The sequence below is a fragment of the Capsicum annuum genome, chromosome 3, assembly GCF_002878395.1.
Source record: "Capsicum annuum cultivar UCD-10X-F1 chromosome 3, UCD10Xv1.1, whole genome shotgun sequence".
Taxonomy (NCBI): Eukaryota; Viridiplantae; Streptophyta; class Magnoliopsida; order Solanales; family Solanaceae; genus Capsicum; species Capsicum annuum.
The window spans coordinates 239,767,732-239,793,665 of NC_061113.1; the positions used below are offsets into that span (position 1 = coordinate 239,767,732).

The 25,934-nt window shown below is 38.5% G+C and overlaps 1 protein-coding gene and 1 long non-coding RNA gene across 2 annotated transcripts; both read left to right on the top strand.

The window, feature by feature from the left end:
* Positions 1-310: 310 nt before the first annotated feature.
* Positions 311-1,896, top strand: LOC107866045. The gene is made up of 2 exons (XR_001672760.2): positions 311-513; positions 658-1,896. It is a non-coding gene; the product is annotated as an uncharacterized LOC107866045 (long non-coding RNA).
* Positions 1,897-7,796: 5,900 nt separating this feature from the next.
* LOC107862833 (dehydrogenase/reductase SDR family member FEY) lies at positions 7,797-25,460 on the top strand. Its single transcript, XM_016708518.2, has 8 exons — positions 7,797-8,208; positions 15,292-15,412; positions 15,583-15,700; positions 16,942-17,078; positions 18,331-18,432; positions 21,117-21,209; positions 23,880-23,952; positions 24,900-25,460. Exons 1-8 carry the CDS (start codon positions 7,841-7,843, stop codon positions 25,160-25,162), a joined length of 1,275 nt encoding a protein of 424 aa, XP_016564004.1. The 5' UTR covers positions 7,797-7,840; the 3' UTR covers positions 25,163-25,460.
* Positions 25,461-25,934: the final 474 nt, after the last annotated feature.

A 25,934-nucleotide genomic window follows, 5' to 3' on the forward strand; every position in this document is an offset into this window, starting at 1 on the left:
GTACATAAATTGGCACTCGATGGCGTATCAGTAAGATTGCGCCTCTCAAAACTTAAAACACGTGATTAGCTCAGGTTCGTGATCACCTAAGCAAATGAATAGAGTCAACTAAATACACAATATGATAATTATTGTAAATAATGTATTTGGTGGATGTTCATATACTAAATATTAGAAATAATAGTTGGTATTCAAATTGGATTTGAAGACCAAAGTTGGTATTCAAGTCGGATTTGAAGACTAAATGGTGGTATTCAATTTGAATTTGAATACATACTTAACAAACTTACCAACTTGAAGTCAAGATGGTGTACTTAAAAACTAAGTATGGTATCTATAAATAGACACCATTTGTACATTTTATATATACATAAGAAGTAGTAACAAATATACTACTAAAATTCTCTCTAGTTCTCTTCTTTGTTAAACAAAGTTTGATATTAATATTTTGTCTTTATTTTATAACACGTTATCAGCATGCCTCTATCCTCTTTCAAATTTTAAATCCATTAGGTATATTCAACTTACTTGTCTTGAATATTGTAGTTTGTTAAATTTCTTTTATCAAAGTTTTATTTTTAACGTTAAAGTTATACATGAAGAAAAAATATTTCATGTTATTGTATTGTTGTCTTAACTTCATTATTTTCATGATAGTTTTCATCATGTCAAACTTGTCGAAGCTTAAGTTTGTGACACTTGACATCTCCGGGAAAAATTACTTATCATGGGTTCTCGATGCTGAGATTCACCTAGCTGCTAAGGATCTTAGTGCTACTATTATCCCGGATAATGCAACGTCGAGTCGGAACAAGGCCAAGGCTATGGTTTTCCTTCGTCATCATCTGGATGAAGGACTGAAGGTTGAATACCTTACTGTGAAAGATCCACTTGAATTGTGGACTGATTTGAAAGGAAGGTATGACCATCTAAAGGTCACGGTACTGCCCAGAGCTCGTTATGAGTGGATGCACTTATGGTTTCAAGACTTTAAAACCATTGTTGAATATAATTTTGTTGTATCAAGATTGTTTCTCAATTGAGATTATGTGAGGAAACTATAAATGATGAGGACATGATGGAAAAAACACTAACTACTTTTCATGCCTCAAATGTGATGTTGCAGCAGTAATACCGTGAAAAGGGCTTTCAGAAGTATTCTGAATTAATCTCATGCCTTCTAGTAGTTAAAGCAGCATAATGCCCTTTTGATGAAAAATCATGAAAACCGTTCCACTGGAACTGCGCCACTACCGGAAGCAAATGTGGTACAAGTGCATGGCCAGCCTGAAAGACGGCAAGATCGAGGTCATAATAATATGCGTGGACGTGGCAATGGCAAGGGGCGATATAGTAATCGTCGTGGTGGTGGTAATCAAAGAAGGGAGAACCAAATGGGTCCCCAAAACAATCCTTCAAGAGGTAATTGTCATCGCTGTGGAATGAAAGACCACTGAAAAAATGAATGTCGGGTGCCTAAGCATTTTGCCAGGCTTCATCAAGAATCTTGCAAAAGAAAGAGAAATGAAGGTGGGACCTCATCTAATACCCGAATGGAGTCACATTTAACTTTCAAAAATGATGATGAGGCATGACCTTCATAAAAATATGCTGACAATGTTGAGGCAAACTTGATCTTGAAAGAAGATGATTTTGATGTCCTTAATGATATAACTCATTTGGAACCTGAAGACTTCTTTGGTGGCCAAAACTAAATCTTGATCAAGTTATTGGGAAATAAATAATATTCTTTCATTATGTTGTTTTTTGGCATGTTTTCCATTATGTTGTGTTTACTTTTCAAGAGAAAATAATAATTATTTAAGATTATGAAAGTTCACTTTCCTTATCATGTATTTTTATTTTGTGAAGATAATAAAATTTTTCAATCTTCAACTGAATCCAAGATGAGTAATGGAGATGTGTGTCTCCTTGATAGTGCTACAACTCACACTATATTAAGAGAAAAGAAATATTTCTCTAATTTGATTATGAAAATGGCTTCTATTAATACAATATCCGATAGTACAAAGTTAATTGAAGATTCTGGAAGAGCGCCCTTATTACTACCCGGGGAAACAATATTGGTCATTGATAATGCATTATATTGTAGTAAGTCTCAAAGAAACTTGTTAAGTTTCAAGGTTATTCACGAAAATGGCTATCACATTGATACTACAAATGAAGGAAAGATTGAATGTCTTCATATTACTACAATAAAAGATAAGAGAAAAATTTGTGCATGAAAAACTACCTGCACTTTCTTCTGGATTGTATCATACAAGTATTTGTATGGTTGAATCATATACCATAGTAAATAAAAGATTTACAGATCGTAATGATTTTATCATTTGGCATGATCGATTGGGCCATCCCGATTTTAATATGATGCACAGAATTATCGAAAATTCACATGGGCATACTGATTCTTTAATCAAAGGAATACTATTGTGCTGCTTATTCTTAAGGAAAGTTGATTATTAAACCATCAACAACTAAGGTTAGGATTGAATCCCCTGCATTTCTAGAACGTATGCAGGGTAATATATGTGGACCAATTCACCCTTCGTGTGAACCTTTCAAATATTATATGGTCTTGATAGATGCATCTATAAGATGGTCACATGTGTGCTTATTATTAACTCACAATATGGCTTTTACGAGATTGTTGGCTCAATAATAAGGTTAAGAGCACGATTTCCAGATTATGCAATAAAAGACTGTTCCTCTTGATAACGCTGATCAGTTTATATCTCAGTCCTTTAATGATTATTGTATGTCAACTGGAATAAAATTTGAACATCCGGTTGCTCATGTTCACACTCAAAATAGTCTAGCAGAATCATTAATCAAACGTCTTCAATTGATAGCTAGATCGATGTTAATGAGGACAAAACTTCCTGTTTCAACATGGGGACATGCTATTTTGCATGCAGCAACACTTGTGCGTATAAGGTCAACCAGTTATCATAAATTCTCCTCATTACAGTTGGTTTTTGGTTAAGAACTAAATATTTCTCATCTTAGAATTTTTGGATGTGCGGTATATGTTTCAATTGCTCTACCATAACGCACAAAGATGGGACCCCAAAGAAGATTGGGAATATATTTTGGGTATGAATCTCCTTCCATTATAAAATATTTGGAACCTATGACAGGAGATTTATTTACGGCAAGATTTGCCGACTGTCATTTTGATGAATCAGTATACCCAACATTAGGGGGAGAACATAAGCAGCTGAAACATGGGATATATTGGAATGGATTATCACAATCTCATTTGGATCCTCGAACAAATCAATGTGAGCAAGAGGTTCAAAAGATGATTTACTTGCAAAATGTTGCAAATCAACTACTGGATGTATTTACTAACCTTCAAAGGGTTACTAAATTTTATATTTCATCTATGAATATTCCAGTTCGAGTTGATGTCCCGATAGGACAAGTGGTCAATGCAAATGAATCTAAGCCACGTTTGAAACGTTTTAGACCGATCGATTTCAAGGATAAAAATCCTCGAAATAAATAAATAGATGATCAAAATGATCACGGTATGATGACAGTCGCTCAAAAGGAGCCTCAAGATCTAATAAATGATAAGACCACTGAGGAGGTTAAAATACCTGAAACTAATGAGAATAAAATCTCAATAAGTTATGTCTCGATGAGAAATAGATGGAATCAAAATAATATTGTGGTTGACAATATTTTTGCTTATAATGTTGCTACTGAAATAATGCAACAAGATGAGGATTTGGAACCAATATTTGTCAATGAATGTAGACAGAGAAATGATTGGCCAAAATGGAAGGATGCAATCCAAGCGGAATTAACTTCACTTGAAAAACGTGAATTTTTTGGATCAATAGTTCGAACACCTGAAGGTGTCAAGCCAGTGAAGTATAAATAGGTTTTTGTGTGAAAGCAAAATGAAAATGGTGAAGTCGTAAGATATAAAGCACGACTTGTGGCACAAGGTTTTTCGCAAAAACCTGACATTGACTATGCAGACACATATTCTCCTGTGATGGATGGAATTACCTTTAGATATATAATAAATCTAGCAGTTCATGAAAAGCTTGATATGCGCCTAATGGATGTTGTCACGGCCTATTTGTATGGCTCATTGGACAACAGTATTTTTATGAAAATTCCAAAGGCCTTCAAAGTATCTAAAACATATAAAAATTCGCAAGAAACTTGCTCAATAAAGTTTCAGAAATCCTTATATGGATTGAAACAATCAGGACGGATGTGGTATAATCGTCTTAGTTAATATTTGTTAAAAGAAGGGTACAAAAATGATCCGATTTGTCCTTGTGTTTTTATAAGAAGGTCTGAATCTGAATCTACTATAATAGCTGTTTATGTTGATGATTTGAATATCATTGACACTCCCAAAGAGCTTTCAAAAGTTGTTGAGTGTTTGAAGAAAGAATTTGAAATGAAAGATCTAGAAAAGACAAAATTTTGTCTCGGCCTACAGATTGAGCATTTGACAAATGAAATTTTTGTTCATCAATCAACATACACTGAAAAGATTTTAAAGAGATTTTACATGGATAAATCACATCCATTGAGTACCCTAATGGTTGTGAGATCGCTTGATGTAAACCAAGATCCATTTTGAGCTCAAGGAAAAGATGAAAAACTTCTTGGTGATGAAACTCCATATCTTAGTGCGATCGGGGCACTAATATATCTTGCCAATAATACTCGACCAGATATTTATTTTACGTTAAGTTTATTGGCAAGATTCAACTCTTCCCCAACTAAAAGATATTGAAATGGTGTCAAGCACATACTCAAATATCTTCGGGCAACTATTGACTTGGGATTATTTTATTCAAATGAATCCAAGTTAGAAATGATTGGTTATGCAGATGTAGGATACTTATTTGATCCACATAACGCTCGATCTCAAATGGGTTATTTATTTACATATGGTGGCACAGCTATATCATGGCGTTCAATGAAGCAAACATTAGCTGCAACTTCTTCAAATCATGCAGAAATCATTGCCATTCATAAAGTGAACCGAGAGTGTGTTTGGTTGAGATCAATGACTCAACATATTCAAGAAATGTGCGAATTTCCTTCAAATAAAGATATTCCAACTACATTGTATGAAGATAATGATGTATGTATAACTCAATTTAAGAGAGGTTACATTAAAGGAGACAGAACAAAATACATTTCACCAAAAAAAAATTTCACTCATGATCATGAAAAGAAAGGCGAAATAAATGTTCAACAAATTCGTTTAAGCGATAATCTAGCAGATATGTTCACTAAAGCATTGCCAACATTAACCTTTGAGAAGTTGAGATACAAGATTGGGATGCGTCGTCTCCTAGAAATTAAGGGATATTCTTATCAGGAGGAGTATATACGCACTGCACTCTTTTTTCCTTAACCAAGGTTTTATCCCACTGGATTTTTCTGATAAGGTTTTTAATGAGGCAGCAAACAAGACGTATTACAAACCGTTATTGTACATCCTATTTCCTTTAAAATTTCTCTTAGAAATAATAGTTGGTATTCAAATTAGATTTGAAGACCAAAATTGGTATTCAAGTTGGATTTGAAGACTAAAAGTTGGTATTCAATTTGGATTTGAATTCATACATACTTGATCAACTTACCAACTTGAAGTCAAGATTGGTGTACTTAGAAACTAAAAGATTGGTGAACTTAGAAATTAAGTATGGTATCTATAAATAGGTACCATTTGTACATTTTATATATACATAAGTAGTAACAAATATACAACTAAAATTCTCTCTAGTTCTCTCCTTTGTTAAACAACAACAACAACAACAAATTCAGTGTATTTCCACAATGTAGGGTCTGGGGAGAGTAAAATGTACGCAGGTCATACCGCTACTTCCAAGAAAGTAGAGAGGCTGTTTTCGATAGACCCCCGGCTCAAGATAGAGAATAGTAAATAAAAGCATAATGTCACATGAAACATGATGGATGTCATAGCATAAAAGTAATAAGATATACTAAAATGAAATAAAATAAAATAGAAATTAGAGCAATACTAACTAAGGTAAATAAGCGCAATATGAAAATAAGAGATACGAAATAGGGCATCCGAAAAACGACACCCACCTAGTAGTAGCCTACACTCACAAACTAGAGACACCAGCCACCCCCAAACCCTCTTGACTAGGGGCTCATACATATGGATACAGTCCTAGAATTACTAACTCGGATATACATGAGCTCTTCTAACTACTTGCTACAACCCCCGCACGCGCTCTAGCCTTCTACCCGTATCCGCGACCTCTATACCTTCCTATCTAGGGTCATGTCCTCAATAAACTGAAACTGTTCCATATCATCCTCTGTTAAATAAAGTTTGATATTAATATTTTTTCTTTATTTTATAACAATAATTAATTAATTTTAAAATATTGTATGTGCATTGTTAGTGAGCATCAGACAACCAAGGAAATTATTTTATAAAAGGATGGTGTGCTAAACAATTTCAAAATCTCATAACACGTGGGTCGACAATAATTAAACAGGGATGGTTGAACGAATCTATGATTTATAGGGGCATTAGGTCATTGATTAAAGTTAACATCTTATTAATTCATGAATTAATTAGGCGTATATTAATTATACAAAATTTCAAAATTAGGCATATATTAATTGTTATTTTACACCCCTCCGCTTGCGTTTACTTTTCACAATTTGACTTGATATACCCATTAAGAAAAATAATTAATAATGTAATTATTTTACCATAATATTCATATTAAATGATATTACATTGTGTGTTGAAATTAATTTGAAGAAAAAGTAATTAATACAAAGGGTAAAAATAGAAAAAAAGAAGTTTTGTATTGATACGTCAAAAATGACAAATAAAACAATTAAAAAATTTATGACAAGTAAAAACAAGCGGAGGAAGCTAAACTGTTTCAAAATCCCATAACAAGTGGATGACAACAAATTAAAAAGGGATGGTTGATCTATCTATGATCTATAAAGGCACTAGATTATTGATTAAAGTTAAGATCTTATTAATTCATGAATTAATTAGGCATTTATTAATTGTACAAAATTTAGCTATTTCATCTTTTGTTTTATATAAAATAATGTGTAAATTTCTAATATTATATTTTATATGAAAAAGAGAAAAATCAACCAAAGAATGAAGTAATTTATGTGAAGATTATTTCATTCTATTTTTATAACCAAATACATACTTTCTTAACCCTGTGGGGTAGCTCGGCTGGTAAAGGCATGAGGACAAAGTTCTTCAGGTTATCAGTTCGAGCCCCGGCAGGACCACTGGAGACATTACAAATCGGCTCCATCTCTAGGGCCTCGTGAAATTAACCATGGTGGACCCGCCTTGAAACAGCGAGACCCGATGGATACAGCTAGTCGGATTCACAAAGCGATACCCGAAAACCACGGAAAAAAATAATATACTTTTTTCATTTTTTATATGTTTCTTTAATATTGACTTGACATGAAATTTAGAAAAATATATATAATTTTATAATATTAAAGTTAAAAATATATATTTTCTTTATCCTATTTTATATATCGCTGTTTTCTTTTTGTCCGTCTCGAAAAATATTACCTTTTCTTAATTAGTAACTATTTAAAGATATAATTTAACTTTAATCTTTATTAATTTTATTTATAAAATTCTACTTAATTAAAAATAAGCAGTATTATATTTTTTTAATAAAAACTAATTTGATAAAAATGATTAAATCTTTACTTTTTTTTTTTTTTATATATTTTTGAGTTCTATCAAAAAATGACACATAATTACTTACTCCATAATTTAACGCACGGGTACTATAGCACGATGCTACTCGTAAAAAGAAAATGCCAAAAAGCTAGTACGTATAAAGAAATAGAGAAGGAAAGGGAAACTCCACAAAGGCGGAGAGAATCTGTTTGCTTAGAATCAACGAGAAAAGGAAAGATGGCGAATGAGTTGGAGACGAAGAAGAAGAATAATACAAGTGCGAGTGAAGCATCTAAGGCGCCATTGAAGAAGGAGGCATTAGGATGGATGGAATGGCTGCGAGGCTGGTTCTATTTGGTTTACGAAATGCTTTTTCAAAGGATATTAGCGAGTCATTTGCACAACCCTATGCCTCTTCCTCCTATCAATGACCTTACTTGTGTCGTTACTGGTTCTACTAGCGGTATTGGCCGTGAAATTGCTCGGTATATGTGCCTTTGCTTTCTGCTTCTTATTCCTCCTTGCTTTCACTTTTTGTATTTGTATTTTGAAGAAAATTTGAGGTTCTGTTGATAATTTGTGGAATTTATCAAGGAATATTGATTAGCGTAACGGTTATAGTAAAGTAGTGGAGATATAGCTTCTAGATTCCGCGTTATAAGCGACTTAAACTAATAGTAGACAAATAGCTTAAAGTAATAGTATTCCTGAAGGAAGTGTTGGCCGTGAAATCGCTCCGTATATGTGCTTTACTTTCTCCTATTTACTCTTTGCTTTCACTTTTTGTATTTGTATTTTGAAGAAAATTTGAGATTCTGTTGCTAATTTGTGTAATTTCTCAAGGAATATTGATTTGCTTAATGGTCATAGTAAAGTAGTGTAGTGGAGATATAGCTTTTAGATTCCGCATTATAAGTGCTTAAACTAATAGTAGACAAATAGCTTAAACTAATTGTATTCCTGAAGGAAATGTTGGCCGTGAAATCTCTCTGTAGATAGGCTTTACTTTCTCCTTCTATTTCCTCTTTGTTTTCAATTTTTTTTGTGTTTTGCATTTTGAAGAATATTTGATATTCTGTTGCTAATTTGTGTAATTTCTCAAGGAATATTGATTTGCTTAATGGTTATAGCAAAGTAGTGGAGATATAGCTTTTAGATTCCGCGTTATAAGTGGTTAAACTAATAGTAGACAAATAGCTTAAACTAATAAGTATTCATGAAGGAAGTGTTGGCCGTGAAATCGCTCCGTATATATGCTTTACTTTCTCCTTCTATTTCCTCTTTGCTTTCACTTTTTTTGCGTTTTGCATTTTGAAGATTATTTGAGATTCTGCTGTCAATTTGTGTATTTAATTCCTGAAGGAAGATTGATTTGCTTGATGATTATGGTAAAGTAGTGGAAATATAGCTTTTAGATTCCGTTTTTACTGGAGTAAACTGATTTAAAGAGTGATAATGCCTTGTTGTGAAGTCTAATATTGTTTTTTTTTCAACAACAACAACAACAACAAACCCAGTATATTCCCACATAGTGGGGTCTGGGGAGGGTAAAATGTACACAGTCCATACCACTACCCCTGAAGGAGTAGAGAGGTTGTTTCCGATAGACCCCCGGCTCAAGACAAAGGACCGTAGACAAAGTGACTAGTGGGGTTTGAAATGGAGTAAAAAGAAAAGTAGGAAAAACAAATTGAAATGGAGAGTAGTTCATAATACTTGTTTGCAATGGTTGTCCTAGATGAAGCTTCGTAAACTGACTTTCAATCAACTACAGTTGTGCATGTTCAGGGAATAGAATTGATTATTTCTTTTTTGTTCTAGGTTTGCTTTCGAGTTGAAACTATGTAGTTTAATGCCCTGCATGTTGGACTTTCATCTGTCATTTTGGATTATCACAGGAGTACAGGTTTCAAAAGAGAGAGTAATTTGGTGTCTTTAAAACCCTGACATCAGGGTCATACTTGGAGTTAGTAGGTTGCTTAAGGTGCTCCGTTGTCTGGTCACAGAAATGAAGAAAAAGGTTGTTGTTTGCTTGGAATGCCAAGAATATTGTTGACATATGTAGTTTCCTGAGCATTTAGTGTTCCCGTAATTCCCAACAGTGCTCATCTTTGTTCTCCTCTTATTTGGTTATGTTAAGAGATAGCATAGCAAATTTGTCTGTCCTCTGATTTGGTTATCTGTAGGAGATAGAATAACGAATTTGTTTCATATCTAGCAGCCAGTTAATTTCTCATCCAATCCACATCCCTCAGTATGTATTACCTAACATGATTATCCTAAGGATATCCCCATATCAGGGTCTTTTGATGCGTAACTCTTTAGTGATCGACAATGTTACACCATACGATTTTCCATGTGCCCTTTTTTGTATTGTTATTGTTAGAATATTATTAGAAATAGGAATAGTATATACCAAATCCTACTTTGAAAAAGATTGTACTATAGTGTCTATAAATAGGGTCTTGATGTAATTATGTAAACACACCATTCAATAATATTTTTCTCCATTAATTCTCACATGGTATCAAAACCAGGCCCACCCAGTTCATTGTTTCCGATGTTGGGCCCCCCGTCTTATACTGTCCACGCTCCAGATGTCCATCCTTGGGCGTGCGGGGGTGTTGGATTCTCACATCGGTGGATTAAAGGCCCTTGGTCTCCTTATATGGTCTTGGGCAATCTTCCCCTCATGAGCTAGTTTGGATCAAATAGTTACTGAGAGAATTAAATTTTGGAGAAACCGGTAAGATGGAACTTGTGTGTGATAATCAAGCAGTCCTTCATATCGCATCAAATCCTAAACACATAGAGATTGATTGTCACTTTGTCAGAGAAAAGATACTCTCAGGAGATATTGTTACAAAATTTGTGAAGTCAAGTTATCAACTTGCAGATATCTTCACCAAGTCCCTCACCGGTACTCGTATTAATTACATTTGTAACAAGCTAGGAACATATGGTTTGTATGCACTAGCTTGAGGGGGAGTGTTAGAATATTATTAGAAATAGGAATAGTATATACCAAATCCTACTTGGAAAAGGATTGTACTATAGTGTCTATAAATAGGGTCTTGATGTAATTATGTAAACACAACAACAACAACAACAAACCCAGTGTATTCCCATCTAGTGGGGTCTGGGGGGTAAGATGTACGCAGTTCATACCTCTATTTCTGATGAAGTAGAAAGGCTGTTTTCGATAGACCCCAGGCTCAAGACACGAGATACCACACAAACACATAGTAAAGCACAGAAGCAGATTACATAACATAAATACGGCACCCATAAGTAATATAAAACAGAGGAAAGCAAAGGAAAGCACACAGATTCGTAATAAAACATGGAACACGGAAGACGGAATCATAACAGGAATAAAACCCCCACCAAGTAATTCCCTACACTAGCGGCTCAAACTGGCCTTAATCCTCTGCCGAAATTCGCGTCCTCTAGACCTTCCTATCTAGGGTCATGTCCTCAGTGAGCTGTAACTGTTCCATGTCCCGCCTAATCACCTCGCCCCAGTACTTCTTCGGCCTACCCTTACCCCGCCTAAAACCATCCAACGCTAGCCTCTCACACCTACGGACCGGGGCATCCATGCCCCTCTTCTTCACGTGTCCGAACCATCTCAATCGTGCTTCCCGCATCTTGCACTCCACTGAAGTCACACTAACTTTCTCCCGGATAGTCTCATTCCGAACTCGATCTCCTCTAGTCAGTCCACTCATCCAGCGCAACATCCGCATTTCTGCCACCTTCATTTTCTGGATGTGGGAGTTCTTAACTGGCCAACACTCCGCTCCATACAACAAGGTCGGACGGACTACCACCCTATAGAATTTGCCTTTAAGCTTGGGCGGCACCTTCTTATCACACAGCACCCCCGACGCGAGTTTCCACTTCATCCATCCCGCCCCAATACGGTGCGAGACATCCTCGTCAATCTCACCGTTACTCTGGATCACGGACCCAAGATACTTGAACTTATCCCTCTTACATACCTCCTGTGCTTCCAGCTTCACTACTACCTCATTCTCCCGTCTCACGTCATTAAACTTGCATTCCACATACTCTGTCTTGCTTCTGCTCACCCTGAACCCTTTAGACTCAAGAGTTTGCCTCCACACCTCTAATTTGTCATTCACACCCCCTCGAGTCTCATCTATCAGAACTACATCGTCTGCAAAAAGCATACACCACGGCACCTCCCCTTGAATGCGCCGCGTCAACACATCCATCACCAACGCAAACAAAAAGGGACTAAGAGTAGATCCCTGGTGCAATCCTGTCAGGACAGTGAAATGCTCTGAGTCTCCTCCCGCCGTCCTCACCTGGGTTTTCGCTCCATCATACATATCCTTAATTACTCTGGTATATGCCAGCGGTACTCCACTCACCTCCAAGCATCTCCAAAGCACCTCCCTGGGGACTTTGTCGTATGCCTTCTCCAGATCGATAAACACCATGTGCAGATTCTTCTTCCGCTCCCTATACTGCTCCACCAACCTCCGCACCAGGTGGATTGCCTCCGTCGTCGAGCGGCCGGGCATAAATCCGAACTGGTTTTCCGAAATAGACACTATCCGTCTCAGCCTCACCTCGACCACTCTCTCCCAGATCTTCATAGAGTGACTCAATAACTTAATCCTCCTATAGTTATTGCAACTCTGAATGTCCCCCTTATTCTTATAGAGAGGGACCATGGTACTCCACCTCCACGCCTCGGGCATCTTTGCCGTCCTGAAGATTTCATTAAACAATCCAGTCAACCACCTTACACCAGCCTCTCCAACGAACTTCCAAAACTCCACCGGTATCTCATCCGGTCCCATCGCCCTACCCCTTCGCATCCTGCGGACAGCTTGTCTAACCTCTTCTACCTTAAAACGTCTACAATAGCTAAAATTTCGACACTCCTCTGAGTGCTCCAGTTCCCCTAACACAATAGCTCTATCCTCTTCGTCATTCAAGAGCCTATGAAAATACGACTGCCATCTCTTCTTAATGTGGCCGTCCTCCACCAACACTCTACCGTCCTCCCCCTTAATGCACCTCACCTGATCGAGGTCACGACTCTTCCTCTCCCTAGCCTTAGCGAGTCTAAACAACTTTTTTTCCCCTCCTTTCTCCTGTAACCCTGCATACAAGCTCTCAAAAGCGGCCGTCTTAGCTGCCGTGACTGCTGACTTCGCCTCCTTCCTCGCTAGCTTGTACTCTTTCCTGTTTATCCGCTTTTCCTCTTCGTCCTTACTTTCCACCAACTTAGCATACGCCTCTTTCTTGGTCCCCACTTTCTTCTCCACCTCTTCATTCCACCACCAATCCCCCCGACGGTGCCCGGCCCGGCCCCTAGAAACACCCAACACCTCACTTGCATTCTCCCTGATGCACCTTGCCGCCCTGTCCCACATACTATCCACATCCCCCCTACACTCCCACACCCCCATTCCCGCCAACCTCTCCCCTATCTCCCACGCATTCACTGGCGTCAGGCCGCCCCACTTAATTCTCGGTCTACACTCCTTAGTCCTCCTCTTTCTATTCTTCTTTATACTCAAATCCATAACCAAGAGCCTATGCTGGGTCGAAAGATTCTCACTCGGGATGACTTTACAGTCTTTACACAACGCCCTATCCCCTCTCCTAAGCAACAAAAAGTCAATCTGAGTCCTGGCTACCGCGCTTCGAAAGGTGATCAGGTGCTCGTCCTTCTTCGGGAAGCCCGAGTTCACCACCACCAGCCCAAAGGCCCTCGCAAACTCCAGTAGGGTCGCCCCCTCATCATTTCTCTCCCCAAAGCCAAAACCCCCATGCACGTCACCAAAGCCTCCTGGTAGCGCCCCGATGTGCCCGTTGAAATCCCCTGCTACAACAATCTTCTCCGAACTAGGCACGCCTCTCACCACCTCCTCCAAAGCCTCCCAAAACCGCATCTTCTCCTCCCCCTCCGATCCCACTTGCGGCGCATAAGCACTACACACGTTCAGGGTAAACCCCCGAACAACCAACTTAATAGTCATCAACCTATCGTTGATCCTCTTCACCTCCACTACCTGACCTCTAAGCTCTTCATCTACTAAGATGCCAACTCCATTCCTACGCTTGTCGCTCCCAGAGTACCACAGCTTATAACCATCCACATCCCTAGCCTTAGACCCTACCCACTTGGTCTCTTGGACACACGCAATGTTGATCCTCCTCTTCCTAAGAATCTTCGCAAGCTCTATGTACTTACCCTGAAGGGTCCCTATATTCCAAGACCCAACCCTCAGCCTACCGTCCCGCCCCCCCCCCCCCCCCCCCCCGCGGCCAAACCTTGGCCCCCCTCCCACTCCCGCCCTCTCCTCATCCCCCACCCCCACCACGGCCCCACTCCCCAACCCCCTCGGACATGACCCTATCCACCCATTACCGCCCACAGCCACCACTACACGAAAGTATAGGAAAATATATAAATATACACGGTGGTAGTATCAAATCAGCAGCAAGGAAATACAAGGCTCACACAAATTCAAAGGAATACTCCCGAAACAAAACTATACTCAATTAGGGGGCAAACACCGCCGGACTCAACACCCACCGCCCCAAATACAGTTTCCCAGCCAATAACCCAATCCAAAGCAGTGGAAGAAACGACCACAGCAACAGCAACAACAGACAACAGACAATGTCCACAAATTCCACGCAAGTCAAGGTACAGGTGCTACTACTAGCATAATACTAAGAATGGAATATGAAATAATGAAATAAAATGGAATATGAAATAACGAAAATAACAAAGGTTAGAAGTCACCGGATTACGCTTGGAGCTGCGGCTGCTGGAGACGGAGCGGCGGGTGGCGGGTGGCGGCTGGAGACCGGGCGGCGGTTGGCTGGCTGAAGGCCGAGGTGGGGGGAGGGCTGGTGTACCCCGCGGGGGGCGGGGGGGGTGTACGGACAGGACAGGTAAGGGTGGAGGGGTGGGGGGGCCGGCGGTCGGGTCGGGTCGGGTTGGCGCCGAAGGTCAGCGACGGCGCCGGGGACCGAGGACCGGTGCGAGAGGGAGGGAGAGAGAGAGAGAGAGCGCCGTTTGGGCGGCGCCGGAGGTCGGCGCCGGGGGCCGGAGGTCGGGCTCGGAGATCGGGCCGGGTCGGCGCCGACGGTCGGCGATGGGGGCCGGTGACCGGTGCGAGCGAGAGAGAGGGCAGGGAGGAAGAGAGAGAAGAGAGAGAGCCGTTAGGAATGTCACAACCAGTCCAGGGGCTAACGTATTCAAAAACTAATTTACAACTTAGTAGGTATTTACTAGTTGCCAATTAGTATAAGGATAAAAAAAAATGAAACTAAGAATCAACAATAAGAAACTAAGAATCCAAGATTTTGAGCCCTAAGTTTTGGTATTGTACAAAAATTGGTGATGTAGCGGTCTAGGATTGGTTGCGGTTTTTGAAAGGTTCTCATAGTTATCTTCATTACTCTGTTGAATCTGTCAATCTCTTCTCACTCATCTTTCAGATACAAGGATTTGGAACAAGTTCTAATCCATTTTCTCTAATGTATAAATATTTTGTTTTTGCATTAGACAGGCAGTTGGCAGAAGCAGGAGCACATGTGGTTATGGCTGTCAGAAGCACAAATCGTGCACAGGAATTAATTCGGAAATGGCAGGAAGATTGGTCTGGCAAGGGCCTTCCACTCAACATTGAGGTATGTTGTCTTTCCTTTCAGAGCAGTATCAAGAATGGCTAGGAAGTAGTACTGCTGTATGCTAGTTTATTATAAGTGTTCAAGTTCCAAGAATATTTTTAAGTTGGTATTAATAAATCTCGTTCATTGTCATGAGAATATTGTCCTAAATGGTTCACATTTGTTGCAAGGTCATGGAGCTTGATCTTCTCTCTTTGGATTCTGTTGCACAATTCGCAGAGGCATGGAATGCCCGCATGGCACCATTACACGTTCTCATCAATAATGCTGGCATATTTTCGATTGGAGGTTAGTATGGAATTAGATTCTTCATGTTAATTGGTATTAACCAAAATGTCCACTCTTTTTGTGCGATATTTTAGCTGTGATACCTCAAGACAAAAGGTTTCAGCTACATAATAAAGCCTTTCGTACTTAAAGATGAAAAATAAAAGCCTGCCGTTTCTTACTTGATATCCAATTTTAATCTGTCAAATGGCATTGTGTTGCATCTTTTAGTGTTTTCATCATGTGGTCAAGTTTTCTGTTTGTCTCCTTAGTTTTGAAGTGTTTGGTATATGTGGAGCTTTATAGAAACATCTGTTTACATGTAACTAAGCCTCTGAAAATCAAGGCATTAAATCTTTAAATGTGATAAGTTAGTGTATATTTCAAATCCTTTAAGAGAAGGGTTAGCGTATATGTCAGATGCATGCAACACCAAGCACATCAGTGATTGATTTTCATTCTACATGGTTGTAGAATATTTCCAGAGTTGAGACTTGAGATGATAATGAATCTTAAATGGTCTATCACCAGCTTCAGACAGGTCGTAAATTATGGAATTCAGTAGTGCTTGAATCTTAAATGGTCAATCACCAACTTCAGACAGGTCATTATGGAATTCACTGGGGCTACCTGGTAAATGTGAAAGATGATTTATGATTTATGTCAAATACGAACTTCTGCAAAGTTTTAAGATTTCTACTTTTTGGTATTGTTCTTGTATGCCCTTTCTTATAAAATTACTTGATCAAAAGGAAGAACTTCAAGAAGGTTTCTTTTTAGTTCTAGTCTTTGGATGGAATATTATAGAGAGATTCAGTGTGAGAAATTATATTTACTTAGTTACTTGCTTGATATGGATAAAATGAAGGATATCTCATGTCTGATTCTGAAGTGGAAGAGCCTGTAACAGCAACATATGGGTCTTTAACTGGATAATCACCTACTCATGCTTACATCTTATGCGTTCAGTTCAAGCATGATTTATAGTGTGGGTGCTTTTTCCACTTTGGCTTGCATCATCATGTTTTCCTTTGCTATTGCACTAATGCTGGGCTAGTGTGGGTGCATTTAGCAGTTTACACAGGCACAATTCATGGTGTGTGCAATAGAAATATTGGTACTACTTTTTACCCGTTTTCTCCTTTAGATTGAATCGGAATGATTGATAGCTGAGCGAGTGCACATTCTTTAATCTGGAAACTTGTGAGACTTCGCTTCTGTGCTGTCTAACTTAAGCTAATGAATCGTGTTGTTTTCTACAGAACCACAGAAGTTTTCAAAAGATGGGTATGAAGAACACATGCAAGTGAATCATCTAGCTCCGGCTATGCTTTCCATATTGCTTTTACCATCACTTATTAGAGGTTCTCCAAGCCGAATTGTTAATGTGAACTCTACTGTAAGTCTAGCAATATGCCCCTACTACAGATGGATATGTTATATACTCAGTTGTTTTTCCCACTTTTGGCACTCAGTTACTGCTTTAAATGATCCCTGTTGTTCCATGATATGGATACTTTAAAATAAGTTGCAAACTGAACTATCGGCATTGGTGAAAACGTTTTATCTAGTATGCATTAATTTGAAATAGTATAAACCATAAGCTTGGTCGAAGCAATGATATACAGAAATATGGGGGTGGTTCAGCATAGAATTCATTATTTCAGCCCTTTCCTTTTGGAAGCCTTTGCTTTTCTCATGAACAGCCCGGGCAGAAAAGGTACTTTACTGCTTGGGAAATTGAAGTTGCCTGTCCTACATCTTTGTCCTTTAAGATTCATGGTGTACGTGTTAATAATATATAAGGAAAAAAAGATTACATACTATTAGGACTTAGAAGGGGAACCTTGGAGTAACTCGTAAAGTTGCTGCCATGTGACCAGGAGGTCGTGGATTCAAGCCGTGGAAATAGCCATACAAGGTAAGACTGCGTATGATAGACTAGCCCTTTCCTGGACCCCACATATAGCGGGAGTTTTTGTGCACTGGACTGTCCTTTATACTATTAGGACTTGCTGGCCTTCGCTGCATAATGGCATGAGTAGGTAGATTAAGAGTAATTTTGACTTGAAGTTTCAATAACTGTGGGATACCCTGAAAGTTTGTGGGCTTGAACTTTTCCTTTTGGACAATTTCTTTGGGGCGTCAATTATTGTTTGATTTACGCATCCCATTTGACTGTGGATTTGGTAATGCTATGCCTCTAAGATGATGTATCCATATTTGCATCGTGATTCTCTTAGGTTAATATGGTTGTTGGTGCTTGCCTTTCTTTATTCTCTTAAATCGAATTTAAACTGTTGATTGTTTCTAACTCTTTGGTCAGGCTTTGTCTTAATCTTGCTTTAACTTAAACATGTTGGTCCATTATAGGTCTAGGTTACTTACTGTTGGTTTTATGGCCTAACTCATTATATTGTATATGGAAAAGGTAAAAGCAGACATGGTAGCTAATAAATCCTACAATTATACCAGATTTGGGGTTGAAAGTGAATTAAAAGGGCGAAGACGTTGTTGAGACACTTCTCCAACAAAACCAAGTATTGAAGTTTGAAGAGGGGTGGAAGTAGTTGCCGTGAAATAAATTTATCTTGCAGTTTTTGGCTAATGTGCGGCTGCTGACAGGAATATAGTTTATTTCATCTGTGTAGATGCACTATGTTGGGTTTGTCGATCCAGAAGATATGAATGTTGTATCTGGAAAGCGAAAGTACACCAGTGTAGTGGGATATGGAGGCAGCAAGCTTGCTCAGGTATTTTCTAGAAGGTTATTAGCTATTCTTGATTAGACCTTCATAAAGTGGCTGCAGAACATATTGTTTTTAAAAGGCTACAATATCTTTTGCTTACTATTTATTTAATCATATAATTAAAAGAGACATGTACTGTTCTTTATTTAGTAAAGCTTATTATATTTACAGCGGTATTAAACAATTCTTTTGTTTCCTCGTAGCTAAAACTAGTACTCGCTTTACTTGTTGCAAAAACATAACTTTTTATGGAAGCACCTTGTATATCAGTTGTTGTGGATGTCTTCTAGAATTCCTATCTACACCATGCCGTAGTTTGTACTGATTTCACTGAGGTATATATTGTCTAATTATCTTTTAAGTTAGAGAACATTGATTGACAATCCAAACTATACTTTCATACCTTTACTAAATAGGCCTTGAAGTATTTTGTTTCATTTCACTTTGGAGTGTTTTCTTCTAATTAACAGTCGAATGTGATACTCCAACATGCGTTAGATGGTTTTGTCGATAGGTAAATTTTTGTGAATAGGGCCCGTAAGTTGCTTACATCTTGTGTTGGAATCTAGCAATTTAATTTATGCTGATCTTTTTGTCAAGTGAAATGTCATTTTATTTATGAATAATTAGTGGAAATACTCCTGTATACAAGAGGTATACAAAAGAAGTAGAGAATCTACAAAAATATGGTTTTCTACGAAAACCCCCGACATCTATACAAATAGGAACCTCGTAGGTGCACTAAAAAGGCAGACAAGATTTTAAACAAAGAAAGCAGCCCTGTGCACGAAGCATCACGCGTTCATGCCTGGTTCAAGAAAGGATCCAATGAAGTATGATGTTGGCCTCCTTCCTTGATGCAAGGATCAGTGGCTGATTTCACAATTGGAACCTATGACACATAGGTTTCACCGAGACAACCTTTCTATTGCTCCAGGGGATCCTTCCTAAAAAAGACTATTAGGATAAATAGTAAAAAAGACACTCAGAATATTCCTCAAAAGTACAAAATACCGCTCTTCCCCTTCAGAAGCTCTGCTATTTCCTCTGAATTTATGCTGATGGAAATACTATTAGAGATTGCTTGACCATTATCATTCCAATAGTTATTACATCTATTAGGCATAAGGTGATTAAAAAGTGGGTTTGCTCTGGTCAAGATCATCTTGAGTTAGTGATAGAAACCCAATTTGAATATGTTGCATGGGACCTATCAAAGAGTTATCAGAAATAAGAAATCATTATTTTTTGGTAATTAATTCTCACGTCCTGAAGTTGAAGGTGGCAGAAATGAGGATGTTGCGTTGGATGTGTGGTATCACGAGGGTGGACAGGGTTAGGAATAAGACTATTCGGGACAGGGTGGGAGTGGCGTCGGTGGAGGATAAGATTTGGGAAGGGAGGCTGAGAGAGATGGTTTGGGCATGTGATGAGAAGGGGCACGAATGCTCCAGTTCATAGGTGTGAGAGGTTGGCCTTGGATGGTTTTAAGCGGGGTAGGGGTAGACCGAAGAAATACTGGAGAGAAGTGATTAGACATGACATGGAGCAATTACGGCTCACTGAGGACATGGCCCTCGATAGGAAGGTTTGGAGGAAGAGTATTAGGGTAGAGGGCTAAGGGGTGTGGTCAAGTCATAGGAGGGAGTTAGGTGAGTCTCGTGTCGCTTGGTTGGTAGTGCTAGGGTTGGGGGGAGGGTGGTGCCTTTCGTTGGTTAATATACTTTTTGTGGTTGTGGTACCATTGTTATTTTATCATGTTGTATGCTTGCGATGTTTGACTAAGGTCTTGGTCCTTTTTCTTGAGCCGGGAGTCTATCAGAAACAACCTCTCTACTTCTTCGGATGTAGCGGTAGGACTGCGTACATTCTACCCTCCCCAGATCCCACTACGTGGGAATATACTGAGTTTGTTGTTGTTGTTGTAGGGATGCCAACATCCATAGGCACGTCTTTGTTACTTTGTTGGGTGTCCATTAAGAGCTATTACTGTAATCTCTTAAGTCCACAGGTTGATCCAAAATTCTGTAGGTAGATGTTCATCTGCTTGTCGAAAATGCGCAAATTCTTCTAGAAAGTACTCACGTGACCCTAGATAGGAAGTTGTGGAGGAGGCGGATTAGGGTAGAAGGTTAGTATGAGTTTAGGATGTTGTATCATTTGTTGTATTACTTGGCGTATGTTGTATATGGTATTATTGGATGTGTTGGTTTCTATTGTATCTTGTCCTTTTACTATGCCTTGTCTAGATTGTTTTTATTTTGAGTCGGGGGTCTATCGGAAACAACCTCTCTATCTCACATTTGAGGCAGTGGTATGGACTGCGTACACCTTACCCTCCCCAGACCCCGCTTGGTGGGAGTATACTGGGTATGTTGTTGTTGTTGTTCTAATCTTCACTGCATTAATAAACTGGGGAGCCTCTGCACATGTTACATCAGCAGTAAACAACCAGGCAAGGGACATTAAAGAAAAAGATCAAGAATAGAACATATTGTATATAGCTTCTTATTAGTAATAATTTCAGGCATAAAATCATCTAAGATTTCTGATAGTTAGAAGTGAACTTAAGATGCTAAGCGCTTATTCCTTCTTCTTAGTATGTGCTTCCTGTTTGAGTTCTAAAAATTATCCGGCTTTTTTGATTTTGCTCTCCATGGACTAATCCATGTGGTTCGGAAGTGCAGATTATGTTCAGTAGCGTCCTTCATAAGAGGCTACCTGCTGAAACTGGCATTAGTGTGGTATGTAATACTCCTGGAATTGTACTAACCAATGTGGTAAGTTCTTAACAACTTAAGCTATTTGTTTCTCTAGTTACCATCTTTTATATTATTATCATGTGTCATGCCTTGTCTTGATGTATCCGTGTCAAATGTGTGTGATATGGGTGCGGTACTTTGTGTCCTTTTTTCAAATTAATTTTGTCCAAGTCCTTCAATATAAACTAAAGAATATTAAAAAGGTAAATGTGCTTAATACAGATACAAATGTAAATGGTTCCATGTGAAAAGCTTCCAGCTTCCATTATTTAATGCACATATATTTGTTCGACTTATGTTACCTTTCTCAAAACAAAAAAAATATATATTTTTTCGACTTGAACAGCCTCACATAAATACATTTTAAAGATTCTTTAGAAGAGGTTCTGGTCCCAATTGGACTTGGTCTTTCACTAATCAGCCTTAACATGCTCAATAAATACCAAAAAACGCCAACTAAGATGATGTCACATTTTGCTTCATGTTGTTTCTGTGCCCCTCCATCTTTATTTATACTACTGCTCCCTCTCTCCCAATTTATGCATCACTTTTTGCTTTTTGAGGTTCAAACTAAGTAAGCTTTGACCAACATCTTAAGATACATTTTTAATCATATTGACATGAGAAGAATTGCAATTTATAGTACTTCTCGTATAGTTTTTGAATGTCTAAATTTTAGTTTTTAAAATATTGAGTAGATCTAATCTAATTTAGTTTCAAAGATTAGTCAAATTGACTCTCGGAAAGTGAAAAGTGCCACATAAATTGGGATGGAGGGAGTAATTAATTTCCAATCCGAAAAGAATGACTAGTATAATCTAGAAAAGAAAATCTTGAACCCAAAAATATTTATCTACATATAGCATGATATGTGATGCGCCTAACGATGAAAATATACTTGCTCTTACTACCCAACTGAAACATGTAGATGTCTGGAAGTTTGTAAATGACCTCAAAAATGTTCTTGATACAGTACGCCAAGGCCCCAGGATGTATAGACTTTACAATTATTTTAAGGCTAAGTTCTTGAATCTGTGAAGATATAACAATTTAGGGCCTTTTAATTTGTAGTTGTTTTTTACTGACCAACCTTGAGGCTTCTTGATCTTCAAGTTTGAATACTAAGCCAGTGGAAAATTGTTATGTTGGATCACTTCATAACACAAGACCAATATGCATCTGTGAAATCCATGGTATGTAAGGAACTACAGATTCTTGCATATGAGGAGTATTGCTCTTGTTTTATGTGTTCTTCATAAAAAAACTCTTGCTTCGTGCATTGGTATAGCTACACCGCAAACCTGTTTTTATGGGCACCTATAGTGAAATATAACTAATACCGTCTTAGTCCTCTGCTTTAGGGGAGCGTATATTCTTTGAAACATGATGGGGTATTGGTAGGCATGTAAAGGCTCTTTTATCAAATTTGTGTCATGCATATCAAAATCATATTTCAATTCTGAGATATCCTTTGACTTATTCTGAGCTTGTAAGATCAGGAAAGAGGGTATTCAGACTGGATAATCTGATCGTGAGAATCATTTGAATGGTTAAATTTACCACAACTCTGTTATTTAAAATGCAACCTTCTTTGGATTTGTTTTCCTAAACTATCGTTTCAAGTTCATCCCAGTAACTAGGTCATGTAATGTGTTCCCCTATGCTAGACTACTAAATCCTGTCATCTCATGCATCTTGGACCTACTTGAGAGTAACTGTCCTACAGAAAAACCTGTTTGAATCAGATCCAAGCCTTAATATGCAAATGTAATATTGCAAAATATGTTTGAGCTAGAGTTCTAAATTTTTGGATGTGTGGACTCCCACATTCAACGATTGAAGGTGGCGGAAATGAGAATGTTGCGTTGGATGTGTGGACTTACTAGAGGGGATATAGTTAGGAATGAGACTATCAGGGAGAAGATGAGAGTGGATTCGGTGGAGGACAAGTTGCGAGAAGGAAGGCTGAGATGGTTTGGGCATGTGATGAGGAGGGGCACAGATGCCCCAGTTCGTAGGTGTGAGAGGTTAGCGTTGGATGGCTTTAGAAGGAGTAGAGGTAGGCCGAAAAAATAATGGAGGGAGGTGATTGGACATATGGAGAAGCTTCAGCTTACTGTGGACATGACCCTAGATAGGAAGGTGTGGAGGTCGCGGATAAGGGTAGAAGGCTAGTGTGAGTGTGTGGGTTGTAGCAAGGTGTTAGGAGAGCTCTTGTGTAGCCGGGTTAGTAAGCATAGGACAGTGTCCATTAGTAGGAGCCTTAGTCAGTAGAGTTTGTGTGTGTGGGGTGTCTTTGGTCTGTGAGTTCATTTTACTACAAGGTGGGTGTCCTATCGCTTACTTCTTATTTCTAATTACTCGTATTTCTCTTATTTCGTATTTCTACGATATCTATTTTATTATTGCTTATTCCTTATTTATATTATGTCATCCATCCTGCTTCATGTTTCACTACGACCTTGTGTACTATTCTCTAGCCTGAGCCGAGGGTCTACCGGAAACAGCCTCTCTACTTCTTCGGAGGTAGTAGTATGGATTGCGTACATTTTACCCTTCCCAGACCCCACTTTGTGGGAATACACTGGGTCTGTTGTTGTTGTTGTTGATTTTCTTCCTTTCAGTTTCCATTCTTTTCATTCCTTTATACGATACTATTTTAGAAGTTTGCACATATAAAAATTGCAGGCAAGGGATCTTCCTCAGTATCTACAAGTTGGTTATCGTCTAATACCCTATTTTATATTCAATCCTGAAGAAGGTACGTTATACTGAAGTCCCAATTTTTTCTGGTTTAAAGATTCAGTGTGTAAATTGCATGTTCTTGCAGTAAAGAAAAGCTAATAAAATGTATCATAACTCGCTGTAGAGTATTGAGGCTTTGACTAAATAGTTTCCATTTTCTTGCCATTGGACCAGTTTCCACTTTTCAGTAACACCTGGTGGAGGGTTGAGGGTTCCTTGAGTTAAGGCAGTTAGGCTTGTTGAACTACACAGCTCGAATTCCATAGCAGCTCCAATTTGCCATCCAATGGAGTTTGTTCCTAGTTAAAAGTTAATGAAGTTATCAAAAAAGGAAAAATAAGTAATGACCTTACACAAGCTTCGTTGAAGTCTCAACTGCACAATTCCAATACCATGCATTCTTCATTCGATCATTCTGGGCATCTCATCTTGGTTGTCACTCATCACCAATTGGGTAGCCATGTGGAAGAATGACCACTAGACAAGACGATGCAGAAAACCTGCTATCCTTGTACGCCTAGTACGGCAGCATAATATTCCAGAAACTTGAATATAACAACTTCTTTTGATAATTTTCTGCAGTGGTGAACTCTGATACTTTTAGAGAAGGTAAATAAGACTACACAACTCAAACAAGAATAATTTGACCAAAAGAAAATATGTGTAAACAAGCATATAAAGAAGCTTGAAGGACCATGCAAGTTTATATTAGTCAAATAAGCAGGTAGTATAAGAGGGGGGAGGGCAGGAGTGCATCTCATCAAGAAAGATCAAATGGGAGGAGAGAGAAAGACCGAGCTATGTGTGCATTCTTGTTTGCTGCTGCATCCCTATGATGTTGGTCCTGGGGAAAGTTCTAGTGGCCCCTTCTTTTATTCAGTCGCTTAGTTATTTGGTATGTGCAGTCTAATTATTTATCTAATGATCCCCATGCATATTACTCAAATTGGTTGGATGCTGCAGGCTCTCGCAGTACCTTGTTTGCAGCTACAGATCCTCAAATTTCCGAGTATTGTGAAATGTTGAAAGCAGATGATTGGCCAGTGTGTGCATACATTTCCCACGATTGTCGTCCCACAAATGCTTCTGAAGAAGCCCATAATGTTGAAACTTCTTACAAAGTCTGGGAGAAAACGCTGGAATTAGTTGGCCTTCCTTCAGATGCAGTAGAGAGGCTTATAGAAGGGGAGGAAATTAAATGCCGATATGGAAATTCCCAGGAGTAACCCTTCCACCTGTCTATTGCTTAGTGCCTGTACTGGTTCGGACTGCATCTACTATCCACATAATTTGGCACTCAACAATGTTGTCGTACCATCAATTCTCCTCTTCTCTTGATATGTTTCAGAATTCAGGGGAACAAATTAGCACGTCATAGAAACCTGTATTACCTGATAGAAATTTTTGGCTTTTGCCCGTTTTCACGTGTAAAATTAACCACCAGATGTATCTTCCTTCTAATTCAGCTTCTAGACATGCAACTGATGACATATCAAGTGGCATGGAAGTTCTTGTGTTCTTGCATGAAGCCTGATGAAGGTCTGCCTACGTGTTCTTGCAAAAGTGACTCTTTTGCTGCATGAATGAAGGTCCGCCTACGTGTTCTTACAAAAGTGACACTCTTTTGCTGCATTAATATGTCCATTACATGTTGTAAATAGGCACCTGTAGACAATTTTGCATATCATAGGGTTAATTTTGGACCTTTCTGTTATAGTGTTTTGTTTTATAATGATTTTGTTACCTGAGTTGGCATGGCAAATAGTTGCAAATTCGTATTTTTGCAACGGCGAAAGCATTGTTATTTTGCAAACCACGAAAGCTAGTTTGAACCTTTTCCCCAAGAAAAATTGGATTTCGCTGTCAAATGATGACGAATATCAGGTGTAGCTACTGCTAGGTGTGTTCACGTTTTAGGTGAAAATCAAATTACAATAACAAGCCCAGTGTATTCCCAGTTTTACGGGTCATTTAGTTGGGAATGAGTTATTCTGAAAT